Genomic DNA, 25,380 nt, shown 5'->3' on the forward strand with positions numbered 1-25,380 from the left:
TGTAAATCCGGGACGTGCGGCTCGTTGTGTAAATCTCTCCTGGGCCGGGTTTCTATGGAATGGATTTGCAGGCTGGTAGTGGGGGGTCCATTCCACCTCCCTGTTAGGCTAGGACAGGTTTTGTTGTTCAGCACCATGGTGGTGGTAGCAGCCTAATCAGGCGGGATAGAGCTGCTGACTGAGCGGTCTCTGTGAGGAGGCTGGAGAGCTCACTACAACCCCGACCTCCACACCTGGAGCAGCAACCTCCTTACAGGTGACTTTATGTCTTAGTGGGGAGTTAGGGGAACTCTACGAATAGCCAGCACCAAGACAGGTAGGATGCTATGTCATAGTGGTGAGTGAGGGGAACCCTATGTATAGCCAGCACCCAGACGGGAAGGACTTTGTCTTAGTGGGGAGTTAGGGGAACTCTATGTATAGCCAGCACCCAGACGGGAAGGACTTTGTCTTAGTGGGGAGTTAGGGGAACTCTATGTATAGCCAGCACCAAGACAGGTAGGATGCTATGTCATAGTGGTGAGTGAGGGGAACCCTATGTATAGCCAGCACCCAGACGGGAAGGACTTTGTCTTAGTGGGGAGTTAGTGGAACCCTATGTATAACCAGCACCCAGACAGGTAGGACTCTGTCTTAGTGGGGAGTTAGGGGAACCCTATGTATAACCAGCACTCAGATGGGTAGGACTTTGTCTTAGTGGGGAGTTAGTGGAACCCTATGTATAGCCAGAACTCAGATGGGTAGGACGAGCCGAGGTTTTCATTGTTACCATTCTGAGGACTGTGCGTCATTTTAATCACTTTTTATTATATTTTTTTATGTGATGAAAATGGTGTAAAGGTTTTATATTTTGATAGATTGGGCATTTTGAGACACGGCGATACCTAACGTGTTTGATTTTTACTGTTTATAACGTTTTTTATATCAGTTTTAGGGAAAAGGTGGCGCTTTGAATTTATAGGTTCCTTTTATTTTTTATTAACCTTTTTTCCTATTTTTTTTTTAAGAGTTAGGGTAAGATGGTCTGATCCCACCACACACTGCGATCCTCCTGCGATCCTCCTGCGATCCTCCTGCGATCCTCCTGCGATCCTCCTGCGTTCCTCCTGCGATCCTCCTGCGATCTTCCTGCGATCCTCCTGCGATCCTCCTGCGTTCCTCCCGCGATCCTCCTGCCATCCTCCTGCCATCCTCCTGCCATCCTCCTGCGATCCTCCTGCGATCCTCCTGCGATCCTCCTGCGTTCCTCCTGCGTTCCTCCTGCGTTCCTCCTGCGATCCTCCTGCGATCCTCCTGCGTTCCTCCTGCGTTCCTCCTGCGATCCTCCTGCCATCCTCCTGCCATCCTCCTGCCATCCTCCTGCCATCCTCCTGCCATCCTCCTGCGTTCCTCCTGCGTTCCTCCTGCGATCCTCCTGCGATCCTCCTGCGTTCCTCCTGCGTTCCTCCTGCCATCCTCCTGCCATCCTCCTGCCATCCTCCTGCCATCCTCCTGCCATCCTCCTGCCATCCTCCTGCCATCCTCCTGCGATCCTCCTGCGTTCCTCCTGCGTTCCTCCTGCGTTCCTCCTGCGTTCCTCCTGCGTTCCTCCTGCGATACTCTTGCGATACTCCTGCGTTCCTCCTGCGATACTCCTGCGTTCCTCCTGCGATACTCCTGCGTTCAACCTGCGATACTCTTGCGATACTCCTGCGTTCCTCCTGCGTTCCTCCTGCGATACTCCTGCGATACTCCTGCGATACTCTTGCGATACTCCTATATTGCAGTATGTGGCATTCTCACACAGTATTCATTACAGTTAGCCACTGGCTCATTGTAATGAATCTGCAGAAAGCAGACAGCCCCGTGTCTGGCGAAGACCTGAGGCTGTCATGGCAATCAATAGTAGCTCCCCATCGCGTGATTGGAACAAAGATGGCGGTGCCTCATGGCTTTGGGGCTGGCATCAGAAGGGTTAATACCTGCAATTGGTGCTAGTACTGAAAGCAAGATGTATGATGGGGGCTCACCCCATACATGTACGGCACAGAGCGTGAATGGACCGGCTCCATGTTATCTAGACAAATCAGACTACAGGGGAGGAGTGTGAGCAAAGAAGACATCTGTCCATCACAGGTAGCTTAACTGTGTGCAACCCAGAACAAAGTCAGCAGGAGACAGACAGATGTGCATGGAAAATAATCAAGACAGAGTGGAGTAAGGCAGTGTTCAGACTAGTGCAGAACAGAAGGCAAACCAAGAACAAAACCACAGAGCACCTTGTGCCGTACTTTATAGCAGGATAGACACAGTTCATTCATTTACTATTATTATTATTATTATTATTATTATTATTATTATTTTTTAAAAAGAAGTTTTAACCCCTTAAGGTTGCAGGGTTTTCGCTCATTTCTCGTTCTCCACCTTCAAAAATCCATAAATTCCAAATGTGGAAAAATTGAAAAAAACAAAAAAAAGCATGTGCGTCACGTTGTTGTGGCTCAGTTTTTACGCCTCTCACTCTGCGCTCCACATAACACGTCCGCTTTATTCTGTGGTTCGGTGCGATCGCAGTGACACTGCAGTGACCCATCGGTTTTATTGTGTTTCAATAAATTTTCAAAAATTAAACCAATGTGTACGAAAAAGCAAAAAAAAATGTTTGGTGCACGGAGCGGGGGGAGGGGTCATTTTTTTGAGAAATGAGCCAACGTTTTCATTGCTACCATTTTGAGGTTGGTGCGACATTTTGATCAATTTTTATTAAATTTCTTATGTCATGTAAAATTCACGTTTCGGACGTTTGGGCGCCATTTCCCGTGTAGGAGGTCACCGCCGGTTATAACCGTTTTTATAGTTTGATAGATCGGGCATTTGGGCACCATTTCCCATCTCGGAGGTCACCGCCGGCCGTAACCATTGTTATGTTACGATAGGGCATTGTGGGACGCGGCGACACCTGATGTGTCTGTGATTTTTTGCTGTTTATTATATTTTATATCAGTTCTAGGGAAAGGGGGGGATTTGAACTTTTAATATTTTTATAAATTTTTTACATTTTTTTTTCTTTTTTTCTTTCACTATTTCTTAGACCCTCGGTACATTAACCCTAGATGGTCAGATCCTTCCTACCATATACAAGGCAACTGTATCGCAGTATACGGCGTTTCTGCCACTGGCTCATTGTAATGAATCTGCATAAACCATTCAGCCTCGGGTCAGACAAAGACCCGAGGCTGTCATGTCAACTGATCGCCGCCCCAGTTGACGTTCGGGGGAACAACTATCGGAGAAAACATGACGGTGCCGGCGGCATAGAAGCGGTTAACAGCCGCGGTCGGTGCTTGCAATGGCAGCCCGTGAGCCCTCTTCATACACCCTTCATAGCTCTGTGGCCGATATATCCCTTGCGCAGCGTGAAGGGGTTAATTGTATTCAAATTTTATGAGATAGAGGCAACAAACTTGGTATTTGCCCCAGGTAAAGGAAAGCCGAGGGTTACGGGGGTCATTTTGAAGTCTGTTATTGATCCTAGACACGGCCTAGAATGTGTCGTCTAGAGCTTGGGTTTTGGTTCCAGATTTGCCGTCCTGGTGTGTAGTCTACATCTTGGGGTCACTTGATATCTGCAGAGTATTTATCAGGGTACAAAGGGACCAGAGGAGCTGCGGACTCCCCCCCCCCCCCTTCCTGTATTGTCATGTAGTCGTCATTCGCACCGGTCGCGTTGAAGCGTTAGTGAATGTGCAGCCGCCTATCACCAGGCAGAATGCAATGTCACAAGTCATGAACACCCTTCATCATCCTCCTTACCTGCGACTAGAAGTGTGGCCCCTGCAGAGCGCGTCCTCGCAGACTTGGCGCCACTAGAAAACGCTGTCAAGCCTAGAATAATTCCGGCAAAGCAGGAGAGGATGGAGAGCAGCATGAAGGCCCGGGTGGCATCCCAGAACGCTGAAAGAAGAGCAGAAGGTGAGTCCATTCATGAGGCCTTAGAGACAAAGACCCCTCGGGGGGCACCACCATGGAGTGTCCTCAGGGTTACAATTTTTTGATGAAGGTTGGTTCCTCTGAGGAGGTCACCACCAAAGAGTGTCCTTAGAGGAACCGACCTTCATCAAAAAATTGTAACCCTGAGGGGGCCACCACCATGGAGTGTCCCCTGATTGATTAAATCCCTGGAGTGTCCTCAATTGTCAATGGACCCATAGGGGGCACCACCACAGAGCATCCACTAATAATAATAATTCCCTTATTTATACAGATTACGCAGCTGCACAGAGCTCGATGGTTACTACTATGGAGAACAGTCATAGACATGGACCCGCAAGAAGCACCCCACAATGGAATGTCCTCAAAGACCTCAACCCCTGAAGGGTCATCACAATGCAGGACCACCACCATGAAACATTGTTACAGATATTTGGCCTCCTTTGGTTTTAAACTGTTTACAAAACAAGATAAAAAAATATCTGATTCAAAAAAGACATGGACCCCTGGGTTATCGCTACCATTTAGTGTAGTTGGAGACACGTCCCCCAGGGGGCCACCACCATGGTGAGTCATCAAAGACGTATACTCCTGTGTGATCACCACCATGGAATACCTTCAGAGATATGGACAGCCAGGAGGCCACCAACATGGAGCATCAACAGCCACTTGTACCCCTGGGGAGGTCACCACTATGAATTGTTCTCAGAGCCACCACCATGGATTTTCCTAAAAGACATGGACTCCTCGGGTGTCACTATCATGGAGTGTCCTATGAGACATGGACTCCTGGGGGTGCCACCACAAGGTAGCATCATCAGAGTCATGGATCACCTAGGGTTCCACCACCATTTAGCATCTCTGGAGACATGGACTGCTGGGGGATCACCACCATGGAGCATAGTCAGAGACATGTAACCCCAGGAGGCAACCACCATGGAGTGTCTTTGGAGGCATAGACTGCTGGGGGATCACCACCATGGAGCATAGTCAGAGACATGTAACCCCAGGAGGCAACCACCATGGAGTGTCTTTGGAGGCATAGACTGCCGGGGGATCACCACCATGGAGCATAGTCAGAGACATGTAACCCCAGGAGGCAACGACCATGGAGTGTCCTGTGAGACATGGCCTGCTGGGGGATCACCACCATGGAGCATAGTCAGAGACCTGTAACCCCAGGAGGCCACCACCATGGAGTGTCCTGTGAGACATGGCTTGCTGGGGGATCACCACCATGGAGTGTCTTTGGAGGCATGGACTGCTGGGGGATCACCACCATGGAGCATAGTCAGAGACATGTAACCCCAGGAGGCAACCACCATGGAGTGTCTTTGGAGGCATGGACTGCTGGGGGATCACCACCATGGAGCATAGTCAGAGACATGTAACCCCAGGAGGCAACCACCATGGAGTGTCCTGTGAGACATGGCCTGCTGGGGGATCACCACCATGGAGCATAGTCAGACATGTAACCCCAGGAGGCAACCACCATGGAGGGTCCTTGGAGGCATGGACCCCTGAGGAGCCCCACCACAGAGTATCCGTAGAGATGGGGACCCCTGGGGAATCACCACCATCAGAGACTGAAGCTCTGGGAACTTTTACATGGGTTCTGAGCAGTAGTAACACATCTCACCACTACACTGAGGAGGGCAATGTCAGCTTCCTGCTGCGGCAACTGATATCAGATCATTTTGGGGGTACTAAGGGCGGACCCTCATCAGTCTGATATTGATTACTTATTCTGATATTGATATACTTATGGAATCTTATTCTAAGGCTTCTGGACGACCTCTTCACGAGACAAATTCATGATTTTGGGGCAAGGGATGGGTACAGGGGTGAGCAGGATCAGATGGGCCCCTGAACAACTGTGGAGACCCCAGGATAAAAAGATATAAAATTCCCTCAAAAACAAACAAATCACCAAATTATTCTCAAAGAGAAAGAGGAGGGGTATAGCCGATATGGTGTAACCCTATGACCCTTAACCACTTACATCCCCTAACCCTTATACCCCTGCCTATATGAATGTAACAACTTCCGCTGCTCCTCATACTCACCAACTGTGATGGTGTGGGCGTGGCATTTCCCAGCCACGCAGAAGCGCCACAGCCCCTGGTTACTCAGGTTCCCGGAGTAGCGATATTGCATCCAGAAGTCGGTGGCTGTGGCCACAATGAGGAGAACCAGACCCGAGACTGCACATAGCAGACCACCGCCCATCAGCGTGTACATGTCTGCAAGAAGGGGTGCTAGGGTTCCCTCCTATTCTAGACAAGAAGAGGGGTGCTGGGGGTCCCACCTAGACCAGAGAAGAGGGAGTGACAATATTACAGATGGAAACAAAACACCTAGGCCACAGGATAAAATACAAGCGACACAGCATATCCTACACGACTGTACACACAGAGCGTATCCTACACGACTGTACACATGCAGAGCATATCCTACAGGACTGTACACACGCAGAGCGTATCCTACACGACTGTACACACGTAGAGCGTATCCTACACGACTGTACACACAGAGCATATCCTACACAATTGTACACGCAGAGCGTATCCTACAGGACTGTACACACGCAGAGCGTATCCTACACGACTGTACACACGCAGAGCGTATCCTACACGACTGTACACACGCAGAGCATATCCTACAGGACTGTACACACGCAGAGCATATCCTACAGGACTGTACACACGCAGAGCGTATCCTACAGGACTGTACACACGCAGAGCGTATCCTACACGACTGTACACACAGAGCGTATCCTACACGACTGTACACACGTAGAGCTTATCCTACACGACTGTACACACGTAGAGCGTATCCTACACGACTGTACACACAGAGCATATCCTACACAATTGTACACGCAGAGCGTATCCTACAGGACTGTACACACAGAGCATATCCCAGAAGAAAGAAGAGTGATGTCCGCGCTTCAGGGATGTTCAGGTAAAAATCAATGCTTTATTTTAGAATCTTGATAAAATCCATAGGCAAACTTACATTCGTGTGATGACCCAGGTGAGGTGACCAACGCGTTTCGCCCTCTCTCAGGGCTTAGTCATGGTCTCTAACCAGAGCATATCCTACACAATTGTACACGCAGAGCGTATGCTACAGGACTGTACACACGCAGAGCGTATGCTACAGGACTGTACACACGCAGAGCGTATCCTACAGGACTGTACACACGCAGAGCGCATTCTTAAGGGCTGTACACACGCAGAGCGTATCCTACACGACTGTACACACGCAGAGCGTATCCTACACGACTGTACACACACACACACAGAGCGTATCCTACACGACTGTACACACAAACACACAGAGCGTGTCCTACACGACTGTACACACACACACAGAGCGTATCCTACACGACTGTACACACGTAGAGCGTATCCTACACGACTGTACACACGTAGAGCGTATCCTACACGACTGTACACACGTAGAGCGTATCCTACACGACTCTACACACGTAGAGCGTATCCTACACGACTCTACACACGTAGAGCGTATCCTACACGACTGTACACACACACACAGCATATCCTCCCTCCTGTGCAGTCTGTGATACACACAGCGTATCCTACATGACTGTATACACACACAGCGTATCCTACACGACTGTATACACACACACACACAGCGTATAATACATGACTGTACACACACACACACAGCGTATCCTCCCTCCTGTGCAGTGTGTACTATGTGTAGTATCCTCTCTCCTGTGCAGTCTGTACTATGTGCAGTATCCCCCCTCCTGTGCAGTCTGTACTATGTGCAGTGTCCTCCCTCCTCCTGTGCAGTCTGTACTATGTGCAGTGTCCTCCTCCTGTGCAGTCTGTACTATGTGCAGTGTCCTCCCTCCTGTGCAGTCTGTACTATGTGCAGCGTCCTCCCTCCTGTGCAGTCTGTACTGTGTGCAGTGTCGTCCCCTCCTGTGCAGTCTGTACTGTGTGCAGTGTCCTCCCCTCCTGTGCAGTCTGTACTGTGTGCAGTGTCCTCCCTTCTGTGCAGTCTGTACTATGTGCAGTGTCCTCTCTCCTGTGCAGTCTGTACTATGTGCAGTGTCCTCCCTCCTGTGCAGTCTGTGCTATGTGTAGTATCCTCTCTCCTGTGCAGTCTGTACTATGTGCAGTTTTCTCCCCTCCTGTGCAGTCTGTACTATGTGCAGTGTCCTCCCTCCTCCTGTGCAGTCTGTACTATGTGCAGTGTCCCTCCTCCTGTGCAGTCTGTACTATGTGCAGTGTCCTCCCTCCTGTGCAGTCTGTACTATGTGCAGTCTCCTCTCTCCTGTGCAGTCTGTACTATGTGCAGTGTCCTCCCTCCTGTGCAGTCTGTACTATGTGCAGTGTCCTCCCTCCTGTGCAGTCTGTACTATGTGCAGTATCCTCTCTCCTGTGCAGTCTGTACTATGTGCAGTGTGCTCCCTCCTGTGCAGTCTGTACTATGTGCAGTGTCCTCCCTCCTGTGCAGTCTGTACTATGTGTAGTATCCTCTCTCCTGTGCAGTCTGTACTATGTGCAGTTTCCTCCCCTCCTGTGCAGTCTGTACTATGTGCAGTGTCCTCCCTCCTGCTGTGCAGTCTGTACTATGTGCAGTGTCCTCCCTCCTGCTGTGCAGTCTGTACTATGTGCAGTGTCCTCCCTCCTGCTGTGCAGTCTGTACTATGTGCAGTGTCCTCCTCCTGTGCAGTCTGTACTATGTGCAGTGTCCTCCTCCTGTGCAGTCTGTACTATGTGCAGTGTCCTCCCTCCTGTGCAGTCTGTACTATGTGCAGTGTCCTCCCTCCTGTGCAGTCTGTACTATGTGCAGTGTCCTCCCTCCTGTGCAGTCTGTACTATGTGCAGTGTCCTCCCTCCTGTGCAGTCTGTACTATGTGCAGTCTCCTCCGTCCTGTGCAGTCTGTACTATGTGTAGTGTCCTCCCTCCTGTGCAGTCTGTACTTTGTGCAGTGTCCTCCCTCCTGTTCAGTCTTTACTATGTGCAGTGTCCTCTCTCCTTTGCAGTCTGTACTATGTGCAGTGTCCTCCCTCCTGTGCAGTCTGTACTATGTACAGTGTCCTCCCTCCTGTGCAGTCTGTACTATGTGCAGTGTCCTCTCTCCTGTGCAGTCTGTACTATGTGCAGTGTCCTCCCTCCTGTGCAGTCTGTACTATGTGCAGTGTCCTCCTCCTGTGCAGTCTGTACTATGTGCAGTGTCCTCCCTCTTGTGCAGTCTGTACTATGTGCAGTGTCCTCCCTCCTGTGCAGTCTGTACTATGTGCAGTGTCCTCCCTCCTGTGCAGTCTGTACTATGTGCATTGTCCTTCCTCCAGTGCAGTCTGTACTATGTGCAGTGTCCTCCCTCCTGTGCAGTCTGTAGTATGTGCAGTGTCCTCCCTCCTGTGCAGTCTGTACTATGTGCAGTGTCCTCTCTCCTGTGCAGTCTGTACTATGTGCAGTGTCCTCCCTCCTGTGCAGTCTGTACTATGTGCAGTGTCCTCTCTCCTGTGCAGTCTGTACTATGTGCAGTGTCCTCTCTCCTGTGCAGTCTGTACTATGTGCAGTGTCCTCCCTCCTGTGCAGTCTGCACTATGTGCAGTGTCCTCACTCCTGTGCAGTCTGTACTATGTGCAGTGTCCTCACTCCTGTGCAGTCTGTACTATGTGCAGTGTCCTCCCTTCTGTGCAGTCTGTACTATGTGCAGTGTCCTCCATCCTGTGCAGTCTGTACTATGTGCAGTGTCCTCCCTCCTGTGCAGTCTGTACTATGTGTAGTGTCCTCCCTCCTGTGCAGTCTGTACTGTGTGCAGTGTCCTCCTCCTGTGCAGTCTGTACTATGTGCAGTGTCCTCCCTCCTGTGCAGTCTGTACTGTGTGCAGTGTCCTCCTCCTGTGCAGTCTGTACTATGTGCAGTGTCCTCCCTCCTGTGCAGTCTGTACTATGTGCAGTGTCCTCCCTCCTGTGCAGTCTGTACTATGTGCAGTGTCCTCCCTCCTGTGCAGTCTGTACTATGTGCAGTGTCCTTCCTCCTGTGCAGTCTGTACTATGTGCAGTGTCCTCCCTCCTCCTGTGCAGTCTGTACTATGTGCAGTGTCCTCCCTCCTCCTGTGCAGTCTGTACTATGTGCAGTGTCCTCCTCCTGTGCAGTCTGTACTATGTGCAGTGTCCTCCCTCCTGTGCAGTCTGTACTATGTGCAGTGTCCTCCCTCCTCCTGTGCAGTCTGTACTATGTGCAGTCTCCTCCCTCCTGTGCAGTCTGTACTATGTGCAGTCTCCTCCCTCCTGTGCAGTCTGTACTATGTGCAGTCTCCTCCCTCCTGTGCAGTCTGTACTATGTGCAGTCTCCTCCCCCCTGTGCAGTCTGTACTATGGACACGAATCAGCTGCGACACTTTATAACATGTACAAGACCAAAAGACGTTCAATGAGCAGCAATAGTAATATGTCTGGGACATTTATACCCTACAGGACTGTATACTGAGTGTATTATATATACCACCCCCTCTATATACTGTATTATATATACTGTCTCCTCTATATACTGTATTATATATACTGTCTCCTCTATATACTGTATTATATATACTGTATTATATATACCGTCCCCTCTATATACTGTATTATATATACTGTCTCCTCTATATACTGTATTATATATACCGTCCCCTCTATATACTGTATTATATATACCGTCTCCTCTATACACTGTATTATATATACCGTCCCCTCTATATACTGTATTATATATACCGTCTCCTCTATACACTGTATTATATATACTGTCCCCTCTATATACTGTATTATATATACTGTCCCCTCTATATACTGTATTATATATACCCTCTCCTCTATATACTGTATTATATATACTGTCCCCTCTATATACTGTATTATATATACTGTCCCCTCTATATACTGTATTATATATACTGTCCCCTCTATATACTGTATTATATATACCCTCTCCTCTATATACTGTATTATATATACCGTCCCCTCTATATACTGTATTATATATACCGTCCCCTCTATATACTGTATTATATATACCGTCTCCTCTATACACTGTATTATATATACTGTCCCCTCTATATACTGTATTATATATACTGTCCCCTCTATATACTGTATTATATATACTGTCCCCTCTATATACTGTATTATATATACCGTCCCCTCTATATACTGTATTATATATACTGTCTCCTCTATATACTGTATTATATATACCCTCTCCTCTATATACTGTATTATATATACTGTCCCCTCTATATACTGTATTATATATACCGTCCCCTCTATATACTGTATTATATATACTGCCCCCTCTATATACTGTATTATATATACTGTCTCCTCTATATACTGTATTATATATACCGTCCCCTCTATATACTGTATTATATATACCGCCCCCTCTATATACTGTATTATATATACCGTCACCTCTACAGACTGTATTATATATACCGCCCCCTCTATATACTGTATTATATATACCGTCCCCTCTATATACTGTATTATATATACTGCCCCCTCTATATACTGTATTATATATACCGTCACCTCTACAGACTGTATTATATATACCGCCCCCTCTATATACTGTATTATATATACCGTCCCCTCTACAGACTGTATTATATATACTGTCCCCTCTATATACTGTATTATATATACCGTCCCCTCTATATACTGTATTATATATACCGTCCCCTCTATATACTGTATTATATATACCGTCTCCTCTATATACTGTATTATATATACCGTCCCCTCTATATACTGTATTATATATACTGCCCCCTCTATATACTGTATTATATATACTGTCTCCTCTATATACTGTATTATATATACCGTCACCTCTACAGACTGTATTATATATACCGCCCCCTCTATATACTGTATTATATATACCGTCCCCTCTACAGACTGTATTATATATACTGTCCCCTCTATATACTGTATTATATATACCGTCCCCTCTATATACTGTATTATATATACTGTCCCCTCTATATACTGTATTATATATACCGTCCCTCTATATACTGTATTATATATACCCTCTCCTCTATATACTGTATTATATATACTGTCTCCTCTATATACTGTATTATATATACCGTCCCCTCTATATACTGTATTATATATACCGTCCCCTCTATATACTGTATTATATATACTGTCCCCTCTATATACTGTATTATATATACCGTCCCCTCTATATACTGTATTATATATACCGTCCCCTCTATATACTGTATTATATATACCGTCTCCTCTATATACTGTATTATATATACCGTCCCCTCTATATACTGTATTATATATACCGTCCCCTCTATATACTGTATTATATATACCGTCCCCTCTATATACTGTATTATATATACCGTCCCCTCTATATACTGTATTATATATACCGTCCCCTCTATATACTGTATTATATATACCCTCTCCTCTATATACTGTATTATATATACCGTCCCCTCAATATACTGTATTATATATACTGTCTCCTCTATATACTGTATTATATATACCGTCTCCTCTATATACTGTATTATATATACCGTCTCCACTATATACTGTATTATATATACCGTCTCCTCTATATACTGTATTATATATACCGTCCCCTCTATATACTGTATTATATATACCGTCCCCTCTATATACTGTATTATATATACCGTCCCCTCTATATACTGTATTATATATACCGTCCCCTCTATATACTGTATTATATATACCGTCCCCTCTATATACTGTATTATATATACTGTCCCCTCTATATACTGTATTATATATACTGTCCCCTCTATATACTGTATTATATATATACCGTCCTCTCTATATACTGTATTATATATACCGTCCCCTCTATATACTGTATTATATATACTGTCCCCTCTAAATACTGTATTATATATACCCTCTCCTCTATATACTGTATTATATATACTGTCCCCTCTATATACTGTATTATATATACTGCCCCCTCTATATACTGTATTATATATACTGTCCCCTCTATATACTGTATTATATATACCGTCCCCTCTATATACTGTATTATATATACTGTCCCCTCTATATACTGTATTATATATACTGTCCCCTCTATATACTGTATTATATATACCGTCTCCTCTATATACTGTATTATATATACTGTCCCCTCTATATACTGTATTATATATACTGTCCCCTCTATATACTGTATTATATATACCCTCCCCTCTATATACTGTATTATATATACTGTCCCCTCTATATACTGTATTATATATACTGTCCCCTCTATATACTGTATTATATATACCCTCCCCTCTATATACTGTATTATATATACCCTCTCCTCTATATACTGTATTATATATACTGTCCCCTCTATATACTGTATTATATATACTGTCCCCTCTATATACTGTATTATATATACCCTCCCCTCTATATACTGTATTATATATACTGTCCTCTCTATATACTGTATTATATATACTGTCCCCTCTATATACTGTATTATATATACCGTTCCCTCTATATACTGTATATATATATACCGTCCCCTCTATATACTGTATTATATATACCGCCCCCTCTATATACTGTATTATATATAACGTCCCCTCTATATACTGTATTATATATAACGTCCCCTCTATATACTGTATTATATATACTGTCTCCTCTATATACTGTATTATATATACCGCCCCCTCTATACACTGTATTATATATACTGTCCCCTCTATATACTGTATTATATATACCCTCTCCTCTATATACTGTATTATATATACCGTCCCCTCTATATACTGTATTATATATACCGCCCCCTCTATACACTGTATTATATATACTGTCCCCTCTATATACTGTATTATATATACCCTCTCCTCTATATACTGTATTATATATACCGCCCCCTCTATATACTGTATTATATATACCGTCCCCTCTATATACTGTATTATATATACCGTCTCCTCTATATACTGTATTATATATACTGTCCCTCTATATACTGTATTATATATACCGTCCCCTCTATATACTGTATTATATATACCGTCCCCTCTATATACTGTATTATATATACTGTCTCCTCTATATATTGTATTATATATACTGTCCCCTCTATATACTGTATTATATATACCGCCCCCTCTATATACTGTATTATATATACCGTCCCCTCTATATACTGTATTATATATACCCTCTCCTCTATATACTGTATTATATATACCCTCTCCTCTATATACTGTATTATATATACCGCCCCCTCTATATACTGTATTATATATACCGTCCCCTCTATATACTGTATTATATATACCGTCTCCTCTATATACTGTATTATATATACTGTCCCTCTATATACTGTATTATATATACCGTCCCCTCTATATACTGTATTATATATACCGTCCCCTCTATATACTGTATTATATATACTGTCTCCTCTATATATTGTATTATATATACTGTCCCCTCTATATACTGTATTATATATACCGCCCCCTCTATATACTGTATTATATATACCGTCCCCTCTATATACTGTATTATATATACCGTCCCCTCTATATACTGTATTATATATACTGTCCCCTCTATATACTGTATTATATATACCGTCTCCTCTATATACTGTATTATATATACTGTCCCCTCTATATACTGTATTATATATACCGTCTCCTCTATATACTGTATTATATATACCGTCTCCTCTATATACTGTATTATATATACTGTCCTCTCTATATACTGTATTATATATACCGTCTCCTCTATATACTGTATTATATATACCGTCTCCTCTATATACTGTATTATATATACTGTCCCCTCTATATACTGTATTATATATACTGTCTCCTCTATATACTGTATTATATATACTGTCCCCTCTATATACTGTATTATATATACTGTCCCCTCTATATACTGTATTATATATACCGTCTCCTCTATATACTGTATTATATATACCGTCTCCTCTATATACTGTATTATATATACCGTCTCCTCTATATACTGTATTATATATACTGTCCTCTCTATATACTGTATTATATATACCGTCCCCTCTATATACTGTATTATATATACCCTCTCCTCTATATACTGTATTATATATACCGTCCCCTCTATATACTGTATTATATATACCGTCCCCTCTATATACTGTATTATATATACTGCCCCCTCTATATACTGTATTATATATACCCTCTCCTCTATATACTGTATTATATATACCGTCCCCTCTATATACTGTATTATATATACTGCCCCCTCTATATACTGTATTATATATACCGTCTCCTCTATATACTGTATTATATATACCGTCCCCTCTATATACTGTATTATATATACCGTCTCCTCTATATACTGTATTATATATACCGTCCCCTCTATATACTGTATTATATATACCGTCCCCTCTATATACTGTATTATATATACCGTCTCCTCTATATACTGTATTATATATACCGTCTCCTCTATATACTGTATTATATATACCGTCTCCTCTATATACTGTATTATATATATATACTGTCCCCTCTATATACTGTATTATATATACTGTCCCCTCTATATACTGTATTATATATACCGTCCCCTCTATATACTGTATTATATATACCTTCCATTCTATATACTGTATTATATATACTGTCCTCTCTATATACTGTATTATATATACCGTCCCCTCTATATACTGTATTATATATACCGTCTCCTCTATATACTGTATTATATATACCGTCCCCTCTATATACTGTATTATATATACCGTCCCCTCTATATACTGTATTATATATACCGTCCCCTCTATATACTGTATTATATATACTGTCCCCTCTATATACTGTATTATATATACCGTCTCCTCTATATACTGTATTATATATACCGTCTCCTCTATATACTGTATTATATATACTGTCCCCTCTATATACTGTATTATATATACCGTCCCCTCTATATACTGTATTATATATACCGTCTCCTCTATATACTGTATTATATATACCGTCCCCTCTATATACTGTATTATATATACCGTCCCCTCTATATACTGTATTATATATACCGTCCCCTCTATATACTGTATTATATATACCGTCTCCTCTATATACTGTATTATATATACCGTCCCTCTATATACTGTATTATATATACCCTCTCCTCTATATACTGTATTATATATACCGTCCCCTCTATATACTGTATTATATATACCGTCTCCTCTATATACTGTATTATATATACCGTCCCCTCTATATACTGTATTATATATACCGTCTCCTCTATATACTGTATTATATATACCGTCCCCTCTATATACTGTATTATATATACCGTCCCCTCTATATACTGTATTATATATACCGTCCCCTCTATATACTGTATTATATATACCGTCCTCTCTATATACTGTATTATATATACCGTCCCCTCAATATACTGTATTATATATACCGTCTCCTCTATATACTGTATTATATATACCGTCCCCTCTATATACTGTATTATATATACCGTCTCCTCTATATACTGTATTATATATACCGTCCCCTCTATATACTGTATTATATATACCGTCCTCTCTATATACTGTATTATATATACCGTCCCCTCTATATACTGTATTATATATACTGTCTCTATATACTGTATTATATATACTTTCCCCTCTATATACTGTATTATATATACTGTCCCCTCTATATACTGTATTATATATTATGTCTCCTCTATATACTGTATTATATATACTGTCTCCTCTATATACTGTATTATATATACCGTCCCCTCTATATACTGTATTATATATACCCTCTCCTCTATATACTGTATTATATATACCGCCCCCTCTATATACTGTATTATATATACCGTCCCCTCTATATACTGTATTATATATACTGTCCCTCTCTATATACTGTATTATATATACCGTCTCCTCTATATACTGTATTATATATACTGTCTCCTCTATATACTGTATTATATATACCGTCCCCTCTATATACTGTATTATATATACCGTCCCCTCTATATACTGTATTATATATACCGCCCCCTCTATATACTGTATTATATATACCGTCCCCTCTATATACTGTATTATATATACCGTCCCCTCTATATACTGTATTATATATACCGTCTCCTCTATATACTGCATTATATATACCGTCCCCTCTATATACTGTATTATATATACCACCCCCTCTATATACTGTATTATATATACCGTCTCCTCTATATACTGTATTATATATACCGTCCCCTCTATATACTGTATTATATATACCGTCCCCTCTATATACTGTATTATATATACCGCCCCCTCTATATACTGTATTATATATACCGTCCCCTCTATATACTGTATTATATATACCGTCCCCTCTATATACTGTATTATATATACCGTCTCCTCTATATACTGCATTATATATACCGTCCCCTCTATATACTGTATTATATATACCACCCCCTCTATATACTGTATTATATATACTGTCCCCTCTATATACTGTATTATATATACCCTCTCCTCTATATACTGTATTATATATACCGTCTCCTCTATATACTGTATTATATATACCCTCTCCTCTATATACTGTATTATATATACCGTCTCCTCTATATACTGTATTATATATACCGCCCCCTCTATATACTGTATTATATATACCGTCCCCTCTATATACTGTATTATATATAATGTCCCCTCTATATACTGTATTATATATACCGTCCCCTCTATATACTGTATTATATATACCGTCCCCTCTATATACTGTATTATATATACCGTCCCCTCTATATACTGTATTATATATACCCTCTCCTCTATATACTGTATTATATATATACCGTCCTCTCTATATACTGTATTATATATACTGTCCCCTCTATATACTGTATTATATATACCGTCCCCTCTATATACTGTATTATATTTACTGTCCCCTCTATATACTGTATTATATATACCGTCTCCTCTATATACTGTATTATATATACCGTCCCCTCTATATACTGTATTATATATACCGTCCCCTCTATATACTGTATTATATATACCGTCCCCTCTATATACTGTATTATATATATACCGTCCTCTCTATATACTGTATTATATATACTGTCCCCTCTATATACTGTATTATATATACCGTCCCCTCTATATACTGTATTATATTTACTGTCCCCTCTATATACTGTATTATATATACCGTCTCCTCTATATACTGTATTATATATACCGTCCCCTCTATATACTGTATTATATATACCGTCCCCTCTATATACTGTATTATATATACCCTCTCCTCTATATACTGTATTATATATACTGTCCCCTCTATATACTGTATTATATATACTGTCCCCTCTATATACTGTATTATATATACCCTCTCCTCTATATACTGTATTATATATACCGTCCCCTCTATATACTGTATTATATATACCCTCCCCTCTATATACTGTATTATATATACCGCCCCCTCTATATACTGTATTATATATACTGCCCCCTCTATATACTGTATTATATATACCCTCCCCTCTATATACTGTATTATATATACCGTCCCCTCTATATACTGTATTATATATACCGTCCCCTCTATATACTGTATTATATATACCGTCCCCTCTATATACTGTATTATATATACCGTCCCCTCTATATACTGTATTATATATACCGTCCCCTCTATATACTGTATTATATATACTGTCCCCTCTATATACTGTATTATATATACTGCCCCCTCTATATACTGTATTATATATACCCTCCCCTCTATATACTGTATTATATATACCGTCCCCTCTATATACTGTATTATATATACCGTCCCCTCTATATACTGTATTATATATACCGTCCCCTCTATATACTGTATTATATATACTGTCCCCTCTATATACTGTATTATATATACCGTCCCCTCTATATACTGTATTATATATAATGTCTTCTCTATATACTGTATTATATATACCCTCTCCTCTATATACTGTATTATATATACCGTCCCCTCAATATACTGTATTATATATACCGTCTCCTCTATATACTGTATTATATATACCGTCCTCTCTATATACTGTATTATATATACCGTCCCCTCTATATACTGTATTATATATACCCTCTCCTCTATATACTGTATTATATATACCCTCTCCTCTATATACTGTATTATATATACCGTCCCCTCTATATACTGTATTATATATAACGCCCCCTCTATATACTGTATTATATATACCGTCCCCTCTATATACTGTATTATATATACCGCCCCCTCTATATACTGTATTATATATACCGTCCCCTCTATATACTGTATTATATATACCGTCCCCTCTATATACTGTATTATATATACCGCCCCCTCTATATACTGTATTATATATACTGCCCCCTCTATATACTGTATTATATATACCCTCCCCTCTATATACTGTATTATATATACTGTCCCCTCTATATACTGTATTATATATACCGTCCCCTCTATATACTGTATTATATATACCGTCCCCTCTATATACTGTATTATATATACCGTCCCCTCTATATACTGTATTATATATACCGTCCCCTCTATATACTGTATTATATATACTGTCCCCTCTATATACTGTATTATATATACTGTCCCCTCTATATACTGTATTATATATACTGCCCCCTCTATATACTGTATTATATATACCGTCCCCTCTATATACTGTATTATATATACTGTCCCCTCTATATACTGTATTATATATACCGTCCCCTCTATATACTGTATTATATATACCGCCCCCTCTATATACTGTATTATATATACCGCCCCCTCTATATACTGTATTATATATACCGTCCCCTCTATATACTGTATTATATATACCATCTCCTCTATATACTGTATTATATATACTGTCTCCTCTATATACTGTATTATATATACTGTCCCCTCTATATACTGTATTATATATACCGTCCCCTCTATATACTGTATTATATATACCGCCCCCTCTATATACTGTATTATATATACTGTCCCCTCTATATACTGTATTATATATACTGTCCCCTCTATATACTGTATTATATATACCGTCTCCTCTATATACTGTATTATATATACTGTCTCCTCTATATACTGTATTATATATACCGTCCCCTCTATATACTGTATTATATATACTGTCCCCTCTATATACTGTATTATATATACCCTCCCCTCTATATACTGTATTATATATACCGTCCTCTCTATATACTGTATTATATATACCGTCCCCTCTATATACTGTATTATATATACTGTCCCCTCTATATACTGTATTATATATACCCTCTCCTCTATATACTGTATTATATATACTGTCCCCTCTATATACTGTATTATATATACTGTCCCCTCTATATACTGTATTATATATACCCTCTCCTCTATATACTGTATTATATATACCGTCCCCTCTATATACTGTATTATATATACCCTCCCCTCTATATACTGTATTATATATACCGTCCTCTCTATATACTGTATTATATATACTGTCTCCTCTATATACTGTATTATATATACCGTCCCCTCTATATACTGTATTATATATACCCTCCCCTCTATATACTGTATTATATATACCGTCTCCTCTATATACTGTATTATATATACCGCCCCCTCTATATACTGTATTATATATACTGTCTCCTCTATATACTGTATTATATATACCGTCTCCTCTATATACTGTATTATATATACTGTCCTCTCTATATACTGTATTATATATACCCTCTCCTCTATATACTGTATTATATATACCGCCCCCTCTATATACTGTATTATATATACCGTCTCCTCTATATACTGTATTATATATACCGTCCCCTCTATATACTGTATTATATATACCGTCTCCTCTATATACTGTATTATATATACCGTCCCCTCTATATACTGTATTATATATACCGTCCCCTCTATATACTGTATTATATATACCGTCCCCTCTATATACTGTATTATATATACCGTCCCCTCTATATACTGTATTATATATACCGTCCCCTCTATATACTGTATTATATATACTGTCCCCTCTATATACTGTATTATATATACCCTCTCCTCTATATACTGTATTATATATACCGTCCCCTCTATATACTGTATTATATATACTGTCCCCTCTATATACTGTATTATATATACCGTCCCCTCTATATACTGTATTATATATACCGTCCCCTCTATATACTGTATTATATATACTGTCCTCTCTATATACTGTATTATATATACCGTCCCCTCTATATACTGTATTATATATACCGTCTCCTCTATATACTGTATTATATATACCGTCCCCTCTATATACTGTATTATATATACCGTCCCCTCTATATACTGTATTATATATACTGTCCTCTCTATATACTGTATTATATATACCGTCCCCTCTATATACTGTATTATATATACCGTCCCCTCTATATACTGTATTATATATACCGTCTCCTCTATATACTGTATTATATATACCGTCCCCTCTATATACTGTATTATATATACCCTCTCCTCTATATACTGTATTATATATAACGTCTCCTCTATATACTGTATTATATATACCCTCCCCTCTATATACTGTATTATATATACTGTCTCCTCTATATACTGTATTATATATACTGTCTCCTCTATATACTGTATTATATATACCCTCTCCTCTATATACTGTATTATATATAACGTCTCCTCTATATACTGTATTATATATACCCTCCCCTCTATATACTGTATTATATATACTGTCTCCTCTATATACTGTATTATATATACTGTCTCCTCTATATACTGTATTATATATACCCTCTCCTCTATATACTGTATTATATATAACGTCTCCTCTATATACTGTATTATATATACCCTCCCCTCTATATACTGTATTATATATACTGTCTCCTCTATATACTGTATTATATATACTGTCTCCTCTATATACTGTATTATATATACTGTCCCCTCTATATACTGTATTATATATACCGTCCCCTCTATATACTGTATTATATATACTGTCCCCTCTATATACTGTATTATATATACCCTCTCCTCTATATACTGTATTATATATACTGTCCCCTCTATATACTGTATTATATATACTGTCCCCTCTATATACTGTATTATATATACCCTCTCCTCTATATACTGTATTATATATACCGTCCCCTCTATATACTGTATTATATATACCCTCCCCTCTATATACTGTATTATATATACTGTCTCCTCTATATACTGTATTATATATACCGTCCCCTCTATATACTGTATTATATATACCCTCCCCTCTATATACTGTATTATATATACCGTCTCCTCTATATACTGTATTATATATACCGTCCCCTCTATATACTGTATTATATATACTGTCCCCTCTATATACTGTATTATATATACCGTCTCCTCTATATACTGTATTATATATACCGTCCCCTCTATATACTGTATTATATATACTGTCCCCTCTATATACTGTATTATATATACCGTCTCCTCTATATACTGTATTATATATACTGTCTCCTCTATATACTGTATTATATATACTGTCCCCTCTATATACTGTATTATATATACTGTCCCCTCTATATACTGTATTATATATACCGTCCCCTCTATATACTGTATTATATATACCGTCCCCTCTATATACTGTATTATATATACCGCCCCCTCTATATACTGTATTATATATACCGTCCCCTCTATATACTGTATTATATATACTGTCCCCTCTATATACTGTATTATATATACCGTCCCCTCTATATACTGTATTATGTATACCGTCCCCTCTATATACTGTATTATATATACCGTCCCCTCTATATACTGTATTATATATACCGTCCCCTCTATATACTGTATTATATATACTGTCCCCTCTATATACTGTATTATATATACCCTCCCCTCTATATACTGTATTATATATACCGTCCCCTCTATATACTGTATTATATATACCGTCCCCTCTATATACTGTATTATATATACCGTCCCCTCTATATACTGTATTATATATACTGTCCCCTCTATATACTGTATTATATATACCCTCCCCTCTATATACTGTATTATATATACCGTCCCCTCTATATACTGTATTATATATACCGCCCCCTCTATATACTGTATTATATATACTGTCCCCTCTATATACTGTATTATATATACCGTCTCCTCTATATACTGTATTATATATACCGTCCCCTCTATATACTGTATTATATATACCGTCCCCTCTATATACTGTATTATATATAATGTCCCCTCTATATACTGTATTATATATACTGTCCCCTCTATATACTGTATTATATATACTGTCCCCTCTATATACTGTATTATATATACCATCCCCTCTATATACTGTATTATATATACCGTCCCCTCTATATACTGTATTATATATACTGTCCCCTCTATATACTGTATTATATATACTGTCCCCTCTATATACTGTATTATATATACCGTCCCCTCTATATACTGTATTATATATACCGTCCCCTCTATATACTGTATTATATATACCGTCCCCTCTATATACTGTATTATATATACCGTCCCCTCTATATACTGTATTATATATACCGTCCCCTCTATATACTGTATTATATATACCCTCTCCTCTATATACTGTATTATATATACTGTCCCCTCTATATACTGTATTATATATACTGCCCCCTCTATATACTGTATTATATATACCCTCCCCTCTATATACTGTATTATATATACCGTCCCCTCTATATACTGTATTATATATACCGTCCCCTCTATATACTGTATTATATATACCACCCCCTCTATATACTGTATTATATATACCGTCCCCTCTATATACTGTATTATATATACCGTCCCCTCTATATACTGTATTATATATACCGTCCCCTCTATATACTGTATTATATATACCGTCCCCTCTATATACTGTATTATATATACCGTCCCCTCTATATACTGTATTATATATACCGTCCCCTCTATATACTGTATTATATATACCGTCCCCTCTATATACTGTATTATATATACCGTCCCCTCTATATACTGTATTATATATATACCGTCCCCTCTATATACTGTATTATATATACCGCCCCCTCTATACACTGTATTATATATACTGCCCCCTCTATATACTGTATTATATATACCGTCCCCTCTATATACTGTATTATATATACCGCCCCCTCTATATACTGTATTATATATACCGTCCCCTCTATATACTGTATTATATATACCGTCCCCTCTATATACTGTATTATATATACCCTCTCCTCTATATACTGTATTATATATACCGTCCCCTCTATATACTGTATTATATATACCGTCCCCTCTATATACTGTATTATATATACTGCCCCCTCTATATACTGTATTATATATACCGCCCCCTCTATATACTGTATTATATATACCGTCCCCTCTATATACTGTATTATATATACCGTCCCCTCTATATACTGTATTATATATACTGTCTCCTCTATATACTGTATTATATATACTGCCCCCTCTATATACTGTATTATATATACCGTCCCCTCTATATACTGTATTATATATACCCTCTCCTCTATATACTGTATTATATATACCGTCTCCTCTATATACTGTATTATATATACTGTCCCCTCTATATACTGTATTATATATACTGTCTCCTCTATATACTGTATTATATATACTGTCCCCTCTATATACTGTATTATATATACCGTCTCCTCTATATACTGTATTATATATACCGTCCCCTCTATATACTGTATTATATATACCGTCCCCTCTATATACTGTATTATATATACCGTCCCCTCTATATACTGTATTATATATACCGTCCCCTCTATATACTGTATTATATATACCGTCCCCTCTATATACTGTATTATATATACCGTCCCCTCTATATACTGTATTATATATACCGTCCCCTCTATATACTGTATTATATATACCGTCCCCTCTATATACTGTATTATATATACTGTCCCCTCTATATACTGTATTATATATACCGTCCCCTCTATATACTGTATTATATATACTGTCTCCTCTATATACTGTATTATATATACCCTCTCCTCTATATACTGTATTATATATACCGTCCCCTCTATATACTGTATTATATATACTGTCTCCTCTATATACTGTATTATATATACCGTCCCCTCTATATACTGTATTATATATACTGTCTCTATATACTGTATTATATATACTGTCTCCTCTAT

General features: G+C 39.3%; 1 protein-coding gene across 1 annotated transcript in view; it reads right to left on the reverse strand.

Annotated features, from left to right (window-relative positions):
• LOC140068840 (uncharacterized) overlaps window positions 1-25,380 on the reverse strand; it is a 46,883-nt gene that overhangs the window by 16,724 nt on the left and 4,779 nt on the right. Inside the window, exons 2-3 of the mRNA XM_072114224.1 lie at window positions 6,036-6,277; window positions 3,793-3,933 (exon numbers count right to left, since the gene is read on the reverse strand). Coding sequence (XP_071970325.1) covers window positions 3,793-3,933; window positions 6,036-6,210 — 316 coding nt within the window. The 5' untranslated portion in view covers window positions 6,211-6,277. The remainder of the gene's footprint in view (window positions 1-3,792; window positions 3,934-6,035; window positions 6,278-25,380) is intronic.

The sequence above is a fragment of the Engystomops pustulosus genome, chromosome 7, assembly GCF_040894005.1.
Source record: "Engystomops pustulosus chromosome 7, aEngPut4.maternal, whole genome shotgun sequence".
Lineage (NCBI taxonomy): Eukaryota > Metazoa > Chordata > Amphibia > Anura > Leptodactylidae > Engystomops > Engystomops pustulosus.